This window comes from Varroa destructor, unplaced genomic scaffold (genome assembly GCF_002443255.2).
Source record: "Varroa destructor unplaced genomic scaffold, Vdes_3.0 BEIS01000002.1, whole genome shotgun sequence".
Taxonomy (NCBI): Eukaryota; Metazoa; Arthropoda; class Arachnida; order Mesostigmata; family Varroidae; genus Varroa; species Varroa destructor.
The window spans coordinates 17,548,990-17,567,965 of NW_019211455.1; the positions used below are offsets into that span (position 1 = coordinate 17,548,990).

Consider the following 18,976-nt stretch of genomic DNA (forward strand, 5'->3'; position numbering starts at 1 on the left):
CTATAACACTAATATTGTGGATTAGTTTTGCTGGATGGGCTTAATCTGTCCAGAAGACGCTATGGTACGAACGACATTTTTATACGGGTTCGTACTAAAGTGAATGCAATCCTGCCCGCGGACGTCACGTGCCAAAAACTCAACCACAGTTCGTTCACTTTCACAGAAAAAAAAAAAGTCTAACTAATTATTAATGAATAAAATCGCTCTCTTAATATACGCGCGAAAATTCGAATAATTTGGCGGCCGCAGGCCGTGCCGAAAAGTTGATCAATTAACCTGCGAAAACAAACTCACATATTTTAGGTCACCAGTAAATATTGAAGACAGTTTTTACGCATCGCCAGTACGTCACAGAACTTGTCAGTGGAGAGTAATTCATAAATTACTTGTTTGAGCTTTGCTACGCCGCCTAGCTCAAAATTTATTTTTCTTACCATACAAATACAGGAAAAACATGCTTCAGTTTCAAGACTGACTACAAGCGGTCTATGTGATAATCAGGCTGTGGTTTACACAACAAACTCTATTATATTTTACCACATTTACTTGAGACGAACGCGAAGAGTTGCTATCCGGTCGTTTACAAGGGCCGCAGCAATGGTGGCTGTCAAAAATAGATTGAATCACGATAGAACATACGTAGAACATATTCATGCAACGAGACCTCCAGCTCAAATAAGTGATACGATGGCGCTTAACGTTCTAAGCAAGGTCGCAACGATACTACCCGCGCGCCTGGGTCATCTTAATCTATCTGCAGCGTACGGTATACAATATAACGATGGCGTACGAAAGGGTAGCGTAGATATGCAGGGTGGTTAAAAAGTTTGAAACGCGAGTGCTACCTGTTCCGTAATGCCAAGCAAGTTCCTCCTCAGGGCATTGTGAGTATCTATAGCTAAAGAAGTTTACTCTGTGAGAATGGAACGGGCTAAGTGGAACGTGTGCGGAAGATGTGTACATCAGCACCTAGGTTTGAACCACTTTTATGTATATGGTTGACTTTTATTATTACAAGCGCACGAGGTTGCGACTTGTTCCGTAGTGTAGAAAGTGGAATTAGAAGATTAGCGGTAAATGCACCCACGGAACGGTCGAATCGTAAAGCATTGCATTGTAACTGACGAATTCATCAAAATTTACAAGATAATCGAGTGCGACGGCGACTTCAGAGCGATGACACATAAAGCTTCACTACCTATACGGAGAAATTCTCAAAAGACGTTCATACACAGCTGTTGTCTGATTACCGTTTGATACTATTTAACGTGTTTGTTTATTGCAGGCGAGTAAACGTGAGATTCTGGCGGACTGCGCACTGCCGGTTGCCGTGATTGTGCTGTCATGTCTCGGCGCTTTTCTCTTCCGCGAGGTGAAGACTGATGGTTTCCACTTTAATGAAGCCGCAGAGTTCCAACGAGGCCGTGTCGAGGAGCTCGGCTGGATTCCTGCCGTAGCGGCATGCGGTCTAGGCTTTGCCCTGTCGCTGCTCTTCTTTATGGACCAGAATATCTCTGCTGCAATGGTCAACAATCCTTGTAACAAGTACGTGCACATGCAGTATTATGTGACAGCACTCGTTGTTTTATTATGTACCCCAATTCTCATAGCACTTAACCTACAGCTCAACTGATTCTCTCAAGCTGAGTTCGATAACTGGAAATTAAAAAAAAAGCTCGTGAAATTATCCTACTTGCAATGCATAATCGCTTGTAACATCTCAGATTATTATCTTGCTCGTTTTGCTGCTCGTAGACGCCGAGCTTATCATATAACTTTCTTCAGAAATGAATACATCGTACATTGGCGACATGTTTGTAGAGCGTCAACAGCAAACAACCAGCGGCGTTAACGGACTGTGACGTTGCTCATTTTAATGCAGTAACGTCGCGTTTTCGGAACTGTCCCACTGTTTTCACGTTTGGGAAGACATACTAAATACAGATAGGCAAATTAGGGGAACCTGTTCAGCAGGCTCGAGTGAAGGCGCTAAAATACAGACAGCTGGATCCGTGGAAAAGGATTAACAAGATTGGCTATCGCCTCATTTCTAGCCTATACCCTCTCCAACAACTATTGGCCTACCTATCTACGTGCAACTATATATAGTGGTATAGTGCAAGCCAGTTTTGCCGGCGCTCAAATGTCGACGAACAAGAAGAACAGACGAACGCTAGAGCAGTTAGTCCGTGAAGTGGACAACAAATAAAGCGAGTTAATAACGTGGCCAACAGGGGACAGCGGAGCAAAGGCCACTGAGTGGTACCAGTTTAATCACAGTTCTACAGCTTTCGTCGTAGTTATTGCCATAGTTTCAATTGTATTTTCGTTTACGTTGCTGTTGCTACTGTTGACAACACACAACAAATCAATAGTTTCGCCCCTTCTCTTTGACAAATTTACTGTTGTCATAGGACGTTGTTGTCTGCTCTCCAGTTGAGAAATGTCTCTCGGCTGTTGTCCGCCAATGTGGAAGCACAGTCGGCTGCGTTGCGAACGATCAGGAAAAGGTTGGTCCCATATTTTATGGGGCAGAATCTCTCCGATAGTGGCCCGATTGCCTGAACAGCCAAGGGTGAACCAGAGGCTGTATAAAGGACTGAAACCTTTAACGAAGCCCGTCAACCATGCGCTTACCTCATGCAGCCTGCTGGGTGGATTCTTCATGCTGAGTTAAAACTTCTCAATTGTAGAGCTTGGCCTCTCTCGGTATCAAAACGTCTGGTTTTTCAGCTTTGCCAGAAGCTTGCCCCGTTACTCTTTGTCGAATGTGGACAATACCAGTTTCGGAAATGTGCCCTCGTCTATTCTATATGTAACTGTATTATCACATACTCATTTCAATAGTAAACGTTTCGAAGGAGAATTGATTTATTCCCTTGTGCATTACGTATTCGGTCGTCGACGAGGGATATTTCGTGGTAGATGATTTGATGACGTTTGGCTTTAATTAAAAAATTGATTAAATCATAATTAAAAACCAAGCAAACAAAAACTGAATATAAATAGAAATTGAAAATTCTATATAAACTATCCAAAACTTATCTAAATGACTAAAGATAACGAAAATAGATACATTGCTCATCCACTGAATTCAAACTATTTTTTGTTTATATACGCTCCTTTAATGATTCTCTTTTTCTGGTTTTCTTTGTTCTCGATCATCTTTACATTTTTGTAAAATCTTTTATTATTTAATTTTCAATGTTTTGTGACAGATCAGGAGTAACATTTTTGCGAAAGACCAGGCCAACATTTTCATCTGATGTTTACATGATGATAGTCCCGAAAATTTGCATAAATCCTATAGTAATATGGTCGAAATCATAATAACCGATTAAATTATAGTAATTCTCACTGTTGTGCTCCCATGGCTCCAGCTTGGTCAATAAAAAACACTATTTGTCGTACAAACTAGAAGGTTAACTATTGAAGAAACGTATCATTCCTAGTTAAATATTTTCATAGTGCAATACTGAGATCCACATCATATTAATGTCATCTATGAAGATTAGAGTCGCTCCTTTCGAAACGATCTGTCATCAGTGGCAATCTGCTGAGACCCTCGCTAACGACAATGTTAACCCTAATGTTACTCCTATGCTAAGTTTTGCGTACAGAACGAATCAATAGTTGACAAATCTTCTGCCTCGTACGCCTGAATGTTCAGTGAGTTGTATGGGCTAAAATGGATCTTCAAAATCTACCAGATTGCACTCATCGTGTTTTCTTCGGCTGCAGCTTTTCTAGGCTTTTCTTCTGTCACTGTTGTCTCACGCACTAAACTACGCTGGCCTAAAAATGTTTTTCTTTGGTATTGTCGACCGCCACCGTCGACCCAACTTTTTTCGTTGTAGCCATGTGAAGCGAAAGCTCATAGAAACGACGGCTGGCCAGATCCTTTTGGCTGAAAGCGTGCGACTAGACGCAGCTCGTTTCCGGCGAGTTGACTCGGTGAATTGGCCATCAGTGTCAGTTCCCCTGGTCGTGTAAACTGACTGCCGTTGTGAGTTCTTTCGTGAGCCCCTAGCGCTGGCTACCGCTAGTTGCTCCGTCCTAAGGCATGCCCTTCAACTTCTTTGTTAAAGCTGGTCGCACCATAGCGATATAGCTACCTTGACTCAAAAGTTCCATCAAGCATTGCTCGTTCACTGTTTGGAAAACACCAGGGGGCACTGTCTCGAGGAATATAGCATAGCATGTGGCGCTTTCTCAGTAAGAAGAAGGAACGTTCAGTGCAACGTCGCCGCTGAATACATTCCTATGGTCTGCGTTCTCTTTCTACAGCCCGGAAGGACCGAAATAAGCCGCCACCGGCTTCGTGTGGCTAGGCGACAGTTCCATGGGCCACAAGTTCGGACGTCTCCGAGCAGAAGTGCTTCACTGTGGGGATTGGGGAGCTCCTATAAGCGCTCTCTTTTGCGAACAGTCCTATATCAGTGAGAAGTCAGAGTGCAGTGCCGCCGACGCTTGCGCGCATTTGACAGTATCTTTTCCAGACGGGGGAAACAGGCGGAGTAAATGGTCACAGACTCAGTACTACCTACAATAGGAGAGCAGATGGGTAAAAACTTATAAAACTTATATAGGATAAAAGCGGCAAAGGAAGTCATGCCTGTCTGTAGCCGAGCGAAAGCAAGAGGCCGATCAAGAAAGTCGCGAAAAAAAGAATGATATTACGGATGAGGAGTATGACTAAGAGACTTACTGAAGCTGTTTCGTACTAAATTAGGCCAAATGCCCAGGTTTACGACGAGGGCTTCTTTACCTGAAATAAGCCACTCCGCTGTCGTCTCTAACTGAGTTATATTATTTATATTACATGCTTACTATGCATTTTGTGAGTGAATTGGCACATTTTTATACGCAGAATTATGTTATGTGCATTCTATTAAATCTAAACTTGTACAGGACACGAGATAACGTTACAGGCGTAAGTTCTATATATATATATATATATATATATATATATATATATATATATATATATATATATAAAGCGACTATATCGATGTTTGCTTGCAGATTAAAAAAGGGCGCCGCGTACCATATGGACCTGTTTGTCGTGGGCATCCTGAACGGGTTCCTGTCATTATACGGACTGCCATGGATGCACGGCGTGCTACCGCACTCGCCATTACACGTGCGCGGCATGGCCGACGTGGAGGAACGCGTCGACCAGGGACACGTTTATGAAATGTTCGTTTAAAACCATTGCTACCGCCAGATCGATAATTATTTAGGCGGTTAAAAATTAGTTCATGATATAATAAATTTAATAGCCTCTATTAGTTCTTAAAATGCCGCGTTCCTTTTCTAGCTGTTTGCGATAAAATTTGAAATGGTACAGTATACGTACACGGTGAATGTAAAGATGTTTCTTTAGATCTCCTAGTGTTTTTTTGTCATCGATTCATGCTGCAATGATAACCCAGATGCAAGCTTAGGAAATTTCGAAACACTTGTTTGCCATACGGCTATTTGTTTGTTCGTGTTCAAAATTATATTCATCATTAAATGCACTTTTCCTTTCCCCATGAGTAAATACTGATTATATAGACAACACATACACATACATGTATGAATTAACAGGTAATTACACTCAACCTCGGGTGCCATCTTGCCTGTTTTATTTTTTCTTACAGAATCGTACGAGTACGAGAAACTCGTCTAACAGGGGTCGTATCGCACATTCTTATCGGTTTATCGATATTCCTACTGCCCTATCCGTTGGGATATATACCAACAGCGGTGCTAGATGGCCTCTTTCTCTATATGGCGATCACCTCGTTAAATGGTAATCAAATGTTCGAACGCATTACGCTACTCTTCATGGAGCAGGCAGCATATCCGCCAAACCATTACATCCGCCGCTGCCCTCAACGTAAAATCCACGCGTTCACAATATGTCAGGTAGTTCAGCTAGCCGTGATGTGCTTCTTCGGCTTTGCGCCATGGCCCTACGTCAAGATGGTCTTTCCTGTCATCATCCTCTTATTGCTACCTCTACGGTAAGATGGAGCACGACCTGACGTGTACTTCATGTAGTTCTGATATATAAGTAGCTAATCATGTACAGCGAGTAGGTTGGAACTTAGAGAATCATTCACCTATTTTCCCTGGCCTGCTAAATCTAAAGAATCCTCGGAGAGACTGAAGCATTTTTCTTCCACTCGTAACGGCATAGGAACGTCAGGCAACTGTGACCTTACTCTTGAGCATCTTCACTCTCGTTTACAAAATTGATTGTAAAATACTTTTATGAATCCTTTAAAACGAATCTTGCAATATTAATTGACCCATTCACAACCTCGAGGTCGAATGGTAAATGCATGCTCTTTATTGGAAAAAAAATCTGATATGGGCGTGACTTAACTAATCAATAATTTCTGATTTTCTTGGATTCTGTAGCCATAAGGTCGTGACACTTTTCATTGATCAGAAGTACCTTGAGGCGCTAGATGGCGAACATCAGTAATTAAGAATGTACGACGACTTTGGTACATCACGGCAATCATCATCATCACTACCACCACCATCATCATCACCATCATCATTATCATTCAACAGATATCGACATCCACGCGGTGCAATCATCCTTCGAGCAGAATAGAACGTAAAATAAAGTCAATACAAAGGGAGAGAATGATTTAGTTTAAGCTATTGTACAAGACATGCAGCCTTTCTTCATAGGCTTCCACGCAACGCTACGAATACAACGAGGGCACTATTCGTGACTGTGAGGAGTATTTATGAAAGATCAATGATAAGTGTCCTAAAGAGAGAAAAAAATTAAAGTGAAGATCACGCCGATGACGATGAAGATCTCAAAGACGAGCATCCTCGCCCGGCTCATGACAGGCTCCCCGGAGAAGAAAGTACCTTCGTGATCGGTTGAGATGTCGAAGCACGTCGGCCGGTAACAGGATCGATAGTGGCGCGCACTCCACCGCTGTAGCGTACTCATGCAGTTCGCTTATTACCCTTGTATCTACAAATGGCGGATTGCGTGCACACGTCCACCCATGTTGCCTCAGGCGGACGCGGTGCCTCGAGTATCGAAAGCCGATTTGCTTGAGCTTTAAACCGCTCTCGCCTTCACGGCTAACCTCGCCAGCTCTGCACGGCCGTCGAGACTACAAGCTCCTAGCTATGCACTCACCGTAGGCTGTAATATATATACAATCATAATAATGATCATAACAATGATAATAGCTACAAGAATACTAAACCAATATAAGGCAACAAGGGGGAGCAGATCACAGACGTTGTATATTCATTAGGCGTGTGTCGTTCACAGCACGAAACATTATACAAGAATTACTGTTACTAGCATCATTACTAGTAATACTGGATGCTACTGCGGAATACTCCTATCAGCATTGATTATAGAGAAATTGTGAATAGACGTAGGAAGTAAAGTCAAAAAAGAACAATTACTGTCTGAATGAGACGCGTGAAAAAAAATTATATTAAACATAATAATCATTATTTACGATTCATATCCAACCGCACTGCATCGGACCAAGTGCCCGTACGCAGTTGCTTCGTGTTTATGCCCTTCCCAGAAATATCCCCATCTATATAGTTCATTTGTTAGGAGAATCAAACGGACCCAATATATTTACTTGTTGATGTTGAACGTCAGCCATCTGTGCAATTACTCACGAACACGATCGCGTTTCTTCCTATTTCCGAGATCTTCCCCACGTACAATCCGTCGCTTTACCCCTCCAAATTTACCGAAAGCTGTTTTGAAACACTTCTCTCAAATTTCGCTGCATCGTGGCAAGCGAAGGGGAACAATGGAAAGTAAAATGAGCCTCAACAGCATTAAAGTAGCTATAGGCTGACGTCTGTCCGATGGCTCTCAACGGCCGTGATTAGCGTACACGCTTGCCCGAATTTAACGGGCCAAGGGTCTCTCATTTTATGTGGAAGCATTAGAAAAAATGCACTTGACCCATATTTGGTGCAATTCAGCACCAAGTACGAAACGCTGTGCCTCTTACCGAAACAGTCCACTTATAGCTGGGTGCCATTCATTTTTCTAGACTTGGTCAATGCCTTCAATTGTCAAGACGATCGATTCTCTATTTGCTTCACCCTTCCGCTAGAACACAGATCGATCCAAGCAGCGAATCAAAAAGTTGTCCGGGTCGTTGGCTTGCTATCTGAGTGACTGGTAGGAGTCATGGCTTGCTAGTTATGCACGGGTGACAGAAACCAATAAATTAGTTTTCTATTATAAGTGGATAATTGATTAGTATTAAGATTACTAAAAACATTATTGCTAATATTACAATTTTTGTCTGCAATGTGCAAAATAACAAAGAAGAAAGCGCCGCCGTCCTTCGGGCGCGGCACGCGCCTGTTCGCACTGTTGAAAATAACGCACCGCGCCAAAGCATTGCACGCAATTATCCTTCTGCAATTGCGCACCGTCTACATAACACACAACCGTTATAATGATAACAATAACAACCAGAAAAACGTTAATATAGTGGTATTGAATACAACAAAGAAGAAGGAATCAAACACCCACAGAAAAATCAAATACGACGAACGACAACCGCAAAACCAACGATTGCGACCATAGAACGAACAATTAATGTTCCAAAGCAACATAAATTAAAGGAGAATAACCTGCACGAAAAGTAGACGATTTTAAATAACAAATCCAATGCAGTAAAAACAATAATAACCATCATAATAACAACAACAACAACAACAACAGCAGCAGCAGCAGCAGCAGCAGCAGCAGCATTAATCGTACATGCGAATATTCACCGACTGATGATTTTACTGATACGATGAAAAGTTATCGTACTAGTTTAATACGAAACACCGAGGGAAAAGAAGTGCTATACTGTTAAACAGATGCAGAGAACAGGTAATGCCTTGAACGTCTAGTTTTACGATGAAGGCAATTCTGATGGCTGAATGATGTTGACAAGTAGGCTGGTATCAGCACGGAAGCAAAGAATTAAATGGAAACGAAATGTACGAGTAGACGCAGACGATGTAAAGAATCAAAAACATCAACAGAGCGACAGTAACATGCTACGACGAGTACGGTAAAAGGCATTGCGCAAATTGTGCAAACGTCACAGGTCGACATAAAACGAGAATAGACTATAACGTAAGCAGCAGATGGAAGTAAATGCACCACTGAGCAAATCGAGCAAAGCCGAACAAATACAATTATATTGATGGATGAATGAATGTATGTATGCAAGCGGTGAATCGAAACACAACAATAACACCAGTTCCGCAGATGCAGACGAAGCAGGCGAGCGAACAGACGACACAGAGAGAAATGCAGACGAACAGCACTGAGCTACATCAAACAAACATACAGAACTGAAGAAACAGGGAAGTTCAATCAGCTATGTAAGCGAATAAACCAGAGCGCAGAATCCAGTGAATAGCGAACAATCACTAATGAAAAAAGACAGATACACGAACAAACAAACCGGAATAAAATTTCATTAAAGAGTAAGCGATGAACATTGATAACTTTTGAATATCGAAAGTTCGTGTGGCAAAAAAAAAAAAGGCAATCGTGTGTCTGATCAGTAACTCGATCCCTGTATTGATAACAAGAGTTAAACCAAGTTAATGAGCCATAATGATAGCTTCTACTTCAGTCCATACTGTTACCAATATTCTTAATGACGAAATTGGTTGATGTCATCAACTGAATGCCGTTCGAGCAAATATTCGGTCGAATCACATAAGTGATTGAACTATTACACCGATCCTAGGACTGGGTTTTATGTACAACTGCCATTTGTCCTACAAATCTATGCTAACCACCGCTTCGAGACGGACTTGGGGTGTGCGAGAATAGTAAACGCTAGGGGCTGAATTTGGCAGTGGATGCTGCTGCAGAAGTCGTCCCCTTAGAAAATATCGAGGGGATGTTCCTCAATGGAACCGTAATAGTAATCACAATAATAGTAATCATATAACGGGATACTGATAAAACAATAATGAATAAAGACCTCTAAGGAAACGTCCACTGTGATATGACCACCAGTTACGCGTAGTAGATAACAAAAAAATAATATAGGTACCGAAACGGTAAATAGAATAGCAACTACACGGTCACAGACGCCTGGGCAAGCTACGTTCGCACACAAAAAAAAACTTGTTAGTACACACAAACAAAAAAAAAACCACAAAATAGCCAAGCAAGCGTTTGCACACTGACTGCGATCCCGTTGGAGGGCGGCTCTACTTACCAGCGCCGGTACCAAGCGCAATTCTCTCCTCTGACCCTGTCGTTCAAAGGCGCAAAGCAGTTGGTCCTGGGGTGTCGCGGATTCCTCATGGATTGAAAAGTCGAATTAACAAGACTATTCATGGCTATTACGGAAAGGGGCATTATCGGAGAATACATTTCAAGACACGAGAGAATAAAAAAAAAAAAGAATATAGACGACATCAGCAACAGTAACAACTATGTAGGCAACAAAATGTTGTCAAAACAGGCCGACTGCCGGGTGTTCGTAACGATTCATACATACATGTGATTCACCCACAGCTTTATAGAGGCGAAGCGACGCGAAAAGTCTTGGCTTTGTTGATTTTTTGAGGCTCATAAACGATCAGAGAAAAATTTTCGACGACGTTACGACGCCGCCGCCGCTATTACTCTAGGTATTCATGAGAACGTCCTGGTGGTCGCTAGTAATAATAGTAATAACTGAATTTGTAAACTGGGGCCCGGCGTGCAGAAAAATTATGCTTCGATGGGTTCTGCACCCCTGTCTCCAACCAGGGGGTGGGCGCCAGACTTACAAGAGCTAAAACTGACAGAAACAAATCGTTTCCTACAACCTACAGCCTCCCCTTTCTTTCAATAAATAATGAATTGATTCATTGATGAAGATTTGACGTGTTATAAAGCATTTCCTTAATAGAAGTAATAATACTATTGATAATGGCGATAATATTTCCGCTTCTTAATGCATGTGTGCACTGGCGAGAGCTCTTCCAGATTGTTGCAAATATTGATAACATATGCTGATTATGGTGGCTGAAGTTTCATTAATTATATAGTAAACGAATGAGTGAAGATGACGGCGGTAACATTATAAAGAAAAGTGAACGGGAAATGTTTAACAAGACGACACAGTGATTGGGTTTTCGGTCGACTAGGACAGAATTTGCCGGAGATCGAAGAACTGTGAGAACAACAACAACAACAACAACAACAACAACAAAAATGTTAACGCTAGTGAAATGACGATGTAAATTGTGTTAGCGATAGGCTTATTATACATGCTTAGATTCTAATATATATATATATATATATATATATATATATACTTAGAATATTTATAGCAGTGGAGCGGACTAGCCCAGAAAAGAAAGAAAAAAACCAGCAGATAAAGACAATGGGCGTTAATATTCCCCTGTTTAGAGACTGGTGTATGACTGTTTATCTGACAGAAAGAGATTGATTTCGACAAAGAGACTGACCGAACGATTCCTCGAGAGAAAGTTAACTTGCAATCAGAAACTATAGCAAGCTGAAACGCAACGCTGCTAGTAATTTTTCTTATGATTATTAATCAAATGAACGAGATTAACGGGTGTTCCGATGAAAAGCACGCTTGTGATGAGAGACAACATTGGCAAATCTATTTATATAATACTCTACTATAAAAATTCTATGAAACTTCCAATGGAACGTATCGTGAATAGTGCATTGTTTCTGACATAGTCAGTACAGGCCAACTTACTTAGTTCGCTACGACGCCTAATACAACGGAGGCAACAGGTTGCGTGGCTGCTTGCGTTCGTGATTAGGTAAAACCATTCTAGTTTTTTTCTTTTCATCATTACGATCAATATCATTTCTTTCCGTGAAACGCACATAGATTGTTAAATCTCTCCTGTAAAAATTCAACAAGATAGTTAAAAACCATATAATCAACAATAATAATTTGTTACCTTCACTCAGAGACGATCTAGAAAAACTGGGGCTGATCACACAGGTTACATATAACACATTCAATGAACATGACGAAGAGAGATTTCCGGCGTGCAGACGATCCGTTAACACCACGATAAACACCATCACGGAACAATAACTTTGATCAAATGTGGATATAAGGAAACAGATTGGGAGCACTTATCTAAAAAAAATAAAAGGAATAAAAGTGCAAATAGGAGAGCAAAAAGAGGAACAGGTACGCGAGTGCCGGTAAGGCCGACGAAATGTAAACACATCCGTAATGTCTGGATGTAAACACACGAAACCAAAACAGAAATCGGTTCGGTTTGCGCGGGTGCATAGGTACGAAAGTGAGAATGCGGGCGTCTCTTGGAGGCGCGAGCACAGTCGAGCTCGTAGGTGTAAATATGTATGAATGGGCAAATAGCAGGCAGAGGACGAAAAAAGGTAAATATCTTGATAAACCATTATATTCTAACCCACGTGTCTTCTACCCGCCTCAGTCAACGGCTCAGTAACTCAGTCAGCGAATAAGTTCTAGCATCATCGTACGACAGGTTCTACTCAGTAACAAATTATTACCTTCAGTATGCGCGCACATCGATGTCATTTTACCTCATTTGAAGAATTATATGATAAACAGACAGACTTAATACCATAATAATAACAACAACAAGAAAAAAATATACAAAATGTCCTGTTCCGGCGATGATGCACATGTGCAACCAGCTCAGTCGATGTATGGCAAGACGATGGAGCGACATCGATGAAGTAGAATTGCGGAGACACGATTAGGGCCAGTCTGTAATAACGATCATTTAGAAGAGCAGAGTCCGGTTAATATTAATACGGCCATTGAACACTGAAGTGCAGATGAATAGAATGTCCAATTTCATCGTAAGATGACGACGCTGATGCTGCTTTTCACGACGACGACGACGACGACGACGACGGCGACGATGATGATGATGGTGATGATAATAATAATAATAATAATAATAATAATAATAATAATAATGGTGATGATGATAATGACAATAATAATGATGATAATAATAATAATAATAATAATAGTAATAATAATAATAGTAATAATAATAACAATGATGATGATGATGATATTGATAATAATGATGATGATGACGGTGGCGGTGGTGGTGGTGGTGATGATGATGATGATGATAGTGATAAAAATGATTTCTGCCAGCTCCCGGCCGCGCCGCCGCCTATCCGATTGCCCTATTTTTAATAAATAATAACGGAAAATAGTAACGCAACGTATCCAGCAATTTACCAAGCAGATCGATACTATAAAGTTGTTATGCTGCCTTGGTTGATATTAGCAGTCAAAAATGGGGAATAATAACAGTAAGACAATAATGTAACGCCGTCAAACTACATGCATTCATAATCGTAATAGTTACGCACCAAATCTAAAGAGCTTTCGAAGCCCGGCAGGTGGCGACAGTGGTGGGAAAGACGATGTTTCACTCCAACGGATGCCTATGCCCCGCCCCATTGCCGCGTCGCGACCAAGCAACTTTCAAAGTCGTGGGGTCGCCGCGGTCGGTGTGGTGATGCCAACTATAGGGGAGAAGTGATGCTATATACGATAAATTCATTATGCTAGATAATTAACTATTTTGTATGGCATGTGTGTGTAGTAATGTGTGGCGATTATGATTACATTATAAAAATGCTAACATGCTGTTGTAATATTGAAACGGATAAGCAGGTCATATGCTATCGTTGGATGCATTATGAATACAGATTTTCGTCTGAAGTCCGCTTACGCAATATACTGTGACATTAGTTACCCTCCTTGATCCATATGGCTTGAAATTCCAGCAATGCTTGTATTGAAAAATGTATTTTTTTTTTTTATGTAATATGTTTTATGGGATTCAAGGGTAACGTTCGGGGCTGTGACTGTAAACGACGCCAAGGGCATCTTCTATCCAGAGTCAAGGAGGGGCTAGATGACGTTGCAATCCAGAGGACTTTCCAAGTCTTCTGGGATGCACATGTTCATTCGGATCGTTTACGCAAGATCATGTAAATTCATGTTATACTCGTAGACGTTTGCTATCAAATTTAAGAGCCCTGAGCTATTGAAATGATTAGCCTCTTCAAAGGGACCCATCATAGTTCCCATGAGGCGTAAGCAATTTCTCCCACTTGCCCCACTACAACAGTTAAACAGAATAGCAGATCATTTTCCTTTACATAGACAGAGAAAAAACATGCACCTTAATAAACAACTATATATAGTTAACACTAGGTAGGTTACAAATAATAGGCTAATGCTAATCAACATGATTAGGAATAAACGCACGGTACCTGAATCAACGATACTTTTGCAGCCCGCTGAAATCGAGGTGCACTCTGCTGGGCGAAACTCCGAACTCGATCATCCGAACCTCATTGGGCTTGCCAGTGGCTATCGATGACAACAGGCAAAGCAGAGCAAAAATAGCCAAAAATACAACAATAACAACAATGGAAGCTCCACCCAAGTTGTTGTTATAGGTACTTAGATGTAAAAAAAACATTCGACGTGAGCATGAAATCGTTGGCTCAATACGGGTGAGCAACGGATATGTATGTCTCTTTTATCTGCATTCTACCTAATACACACACGTCCTTTCTTGCGCAGCGACGGAAATAACAAACAGACGAGCTACTCAAGCGCTCAGCAATAGAAGACTGAATGCTGAAATGGGATTTCACGCGCATATAGCAGACCGTCAAGTGTCTATAAGCCAGGCAAAGATGAGGCATACTGTTTGCAATATAGCCATTATTTGGGCCGTTCATGAACATTTCTCTACTTTTTCTATGCTACGAAATCCATCAGTTTCCTGCGATACCGCTGATCGAGGTAAATATTCAAATAGCAAAAGCAGCCAGAAGGTACGGCAGGAGACCGTTCGTAGTGAGTTTTTATGTTTCGCATTTGGCCAATTGAACTCCGCTGATTCACGCATTGGGGCCCTCACTCGGGTTAGCTAACTACACACACGATTGATGTATACGATTAAGGTCACTATTAGAATCGGTCGCTCTCTCTCTCTTCCTATATATAAAGTTTGATATTCAACGGACAGACATTGAAGTAAATAAGGCAATTAGATACATTGTTCAGTGAATAAAATAACTGATTGGGATATTAGAGATTAAGTGCTTTTTTACGCGCTTTATTTAGCGAAAGGAAAAAGGTCATGTCTAAATAGGGCGTTTTAACAAAACGAAATAGCGGCTCAGTTAGAAACATGAAACAGTTAGACGAACAATACTAATAAAAACCAATAGAATTTCACAGTCGACTCTACTTGACGCGCCCACATCAATTCGAATAGAGATCGTACAAGTCATAGTAACAAGTGCTGACCAGGTTTTCCGTGCATTGAGTTTGTAACGTAATTTCAGACGCCAATACACCTTGGGCAAAGAAAGCCTGTTGAAAGCTAGTTACAAGACTGTCCGTTAAACTTTGATAGGTCCATTAATGAATACCGATGCAAAGAAGACGTGCTGTAAAACAAGAGGCAGGCAGATCTGAACAGCGCAAGGGCACCGTTCTCTAGTTCAAATCCGACATCAGACGCGGATCTAGTGCCGTCGAGCGAGCGTGCTTCATAAATCATTACAACGACGCTTATCCTGAACGATATGATAACCATACGATCCTGTAAGTCTCTCTGGCGAAATTTTGGCTCTGAGAAAGACAAAACGGTTTATTTAAGTAGAAAAAAAAAATGTGTCGAGGCCCGCTCGTCCGTCTGCGCTTCCCCGCCTTTCCTTAGCTTAAGCTCCATTCATCCATGCATTCATCGTTAAATCAACTAACGTTACTAATCAACTCATAATGAAAGTCATCGATGATAACCCAATACAAAAAGCATAATAATAAGAAGAAGAAAATTGATGCAGAATTATCATGATAATAGTAATAAGAGTCTAATGATTGTAACTGTGACAACTATAACCACGAATAGGACAGTAACCACGATAATAATGATGACAGCAGCGGCAGTCACACCTATAAGAATCATCATCATGTGAATGAACTGCTACCGAACGGCTACAGACCGATACCCGCATATAATCCGGATACATAAAATCGGGCTAATCCTGGTCCTCCAAACCCGCGGCTCTTCCTCCCGGAATGCCCCGCTTCGGAATCCTATCTCGCAGCCTAGGTGGCAACATTAGCCTTGCCAACGCGGGTCGACATTAAAAATGTATATACTCCTACGACAACTACCACAAAGAAGCTCTCATTGTACATAACAGCTGCCACTTGTTGTACGACTGCTACAAATATAAGGAACCGGTAGACAACTGATGACGAATACAGTGCTATACGCAAACGACAACTCATTGAATCCAATTCAATACTAACGCCAACAATCTGATAGTATATATGATACATTGATTAAGTACGTCGATATAGGTACACAGGTAGGTGTCGGAGTGCTTACCGGTGATTCATATGATGACACGGAGCGAGGGGCGGAGGAGGGGGCAAATAACTATATTGTTTGAATAATATGGCTTCGCGTATTATAGAAGATACTAGATTATCAACGACGGTATTTCAAATACTGTTTCCATACCTTACAATGTTCTAGTTGTTTTCGTCGAAGTGCTCCTTGTATTTCCACTCCTCCCTAACGAGTTCGTAGTGCAATTTTTTACTGATCTAGTAACTGAGCATATAGAGTAAGACTTCGTTTGATGTAGTGGATATTTTGAGGGGACGATTAGTAAACCTCTCGTTTGCTGGAGATTGATTGACAGTTACATATAAGAGAGCGGATATATTTGAATACGTATAATGATAGATATAGAAAGAGCGCTGACTGAGCTGAGTAACCGTGGATGAACGCGGATAGCCGACCAGAAACCATGAGATGATTTCTAAGAAAAGTTACTCTTGTTTGTGATCGCCACGTTATCATTCTAACACGATACTCCCACACCGAACGGATGAGACAAATATTTGCATAATAACAATTCGTATATATATTCACGTATATATTAGAGTATGTCCCGAAAAGATGCATGTACTGGTGGTAATCCATTGCAAAAGTTTGTTTTGTTGCGCCTTCGAAAGGACTTTGGTTACAATGGCTAATTTTGTTTCCACCACAGCGAAGGGTATTGTAGTCATGAGAATCTTCCAAATTTAGAGGGCTTGAACTGATAGGTTTCATAGGACATGTTGCCCGTCCTTCAGATCTAATGCTCTCCTTGTGAACACACCTCAAAGACATAGGCTATGCCAGAGATCTGACCACACTGGAAGATTTAAAAACCGTAACTGAGAAAAAATGTCCCATAGTACCATGCATTGGATGTTTGTCAAAATTTGTCAATCGGTAAAGCATTTTCAATAGAGCAACGGTAGGAAAAGGTTATACAATTCATATGAACTGTCTTGGAATTTTCATATTAATTATATATAAGTAAAAACTGTAGTTACAATGATTCATTTTCGGGACACCCTGTACATATATGTCGTGTATTTCTCTTTCAAAAGATATGTGTGTAGGCTCTAAACTCTAGGACAGTGGCCGAAAGGATTAGGAGAGAAAAAAGCGATTCTGGTATAGCTGGATTGGAGTGTGGTGAACTACATATATGCTGCTAATCTCTATATATTGGCTACATACCTATAATCGTAATGATGATTAGATTGATGACCGACTATGCTTTTATATGGTATGAGAACAATACAAAAGGAGAAAAATCCTAGCTACTACCAGTTTTTACTACATTTTAGTAATATTGTTATTATATCCATTAGTACGAAAATGATGAATTATCGCTAATGCTGAGCACTTGTAACGCAAAATAATAATAATACTAATTATATTGATAATAATGGATGCCATAATGACTGAGGTGATTATTTGCTGACACTGGTCGAAGGTGACAGGATAATACGCACTATTTATTACTATTATAATTAGTAAATGAGTACGATATGGTAGCTTCCATATCACTGGTGAAGTTCCATAGTAGTTGAAGTTTCGTTGATATAGTTCATGTTGTATGTGTGCGTGTGTGAATTCGACGCGTGACGTAGAAGAGTTTTCGTTCTTTTTAACATTTAATTTTTGAGCTATTTTATTTGTGGAACCTTAGTTAGACCACTATTAGATGTTTAGCGATTGACTTTTTAATGTCATAAATATCTCTATCCTATAGTATATTTATTTTACGTCAAATTTCAAACTTAAATAACCCCTGGATGCAACAAGAACAACGAATTGACAGGGATAATCATGCTACATTATTGTCACAATATACGCATGATAAACAATAGTGACGAATGCCCAGATCTAATCGACTGCTAATGCGGCAAAAGCAAATAGCGGACTGTGTAAAACAAATAACAGTACAATCAGGGGCAAGCTACGTCAGCAAGGCTTAGCTCTAGGAAAATGTTCATATTACACAAACATGTTAAGTGAATCTGGGCGATCAACCGAGTAAGGAGCTTGGCTTGGCCGTAAAGGCAAATCCGGTAACCCGCAATCTTGGCCAATTAGATAACAGTGAATCTGCTTCAACAACAGCCTCGAAACAATTGTATCGGCGATTAATATGTGCAACGTCGAATGCGAAATATTCGAACCACACGACAGGCCCGAACGGATTGCTCCCGCTTAAAGGCGGCGTTGTTTTGTATATAGTGAATACTAGACTGCTTGAGACCGTTCACTGAATCGAAGATAGCGATACAGCCCTCAAATATAGAACACAGCGAAAGGCCGAAGAAAAATGATAAGTGATAGGAGCCATTTCCATATACCAGGCCACTCACTTTTATTTAGAGCACGTTCCACAAAAACAGCCGCTTTACGCAGACGACAACGCTTTAAACCTTCAAGCAGGAATAATGTAAATGTAAAGGACGAGTTAACGTGAGTACTCCTCCTCGAATCAAAATAAAAAATTGCTTTTATCCTGCGCGCCATTGTTAGTAAATAGTTT

At 40.8% G+C, this 18,976-nt stretch overlaps 1 protein-coding gene and 1 long non-coding RNA gene across 33 annotated transcripts in view; one reads left to right on the plus strand and one right to left on the minus strand.

Moving 5' to 3' along the window:
• Positions 1–6,553, plus strand: part of LOC111245953 (solute carrier family 4 member 11-like) — a 424,503-nt gene extending 417,950 nt beyond the window's left edge. For 6 of the 7 annotated variants that reach the window (XM_086981588.1, XM_086981587.1, XM_022795003.2 and 3 more), the window contains 4 exons: positions 1,289–1,548; positions 5,029–5,202; positions 5,649–6,014; positions 6,415–6,553. In XM_086981588.1, coding sequence (XP_086837714.1) covers positions 1,289–1,548; positions 5,029–5,202; positions 5,649–6,014; positions 6,415–6,481 — 867 coding nt within the window. In that variant the 3' untranslated portion in view covers positions 6,482–6,553. Of the gene's footprint in view, positions 1–1,288; positions 1,549–5,028; positions 5,203–5,648; positions 6,019–6,414 lie in introns of those variants that run through there. The other variant, XM_086981586.1, reaches the window with a different exon arrangement.
• On the minus strand, positions 1,382–17,308 carry LOC111245954 (uncharacterized). 26 transcript variants are annotated; one of them, XR_015322277.1, is made up of 5 exons: positions 14,312–14,440; positions 11,757–13,555; positions 8,834–11,195; positions 2,641–4,546; positions 1,382–1,520 (listed from the first exon to the last, which is right to left on the minus strand). It is a non-coding gene; the product is annotated as an uncharacterized LOC111245954 (long non-coding RNA). The 26 variants fall into 26 exon arrangements; XR_015322276.1 differs by having other exon boundaries at positions 8,794–11,195; XR_015322269.1 differs by having other exon boundaries at positions 6,886–11,195.
• Positions 17,309–18,976: the final 1,668 nt, after the last annotated feature.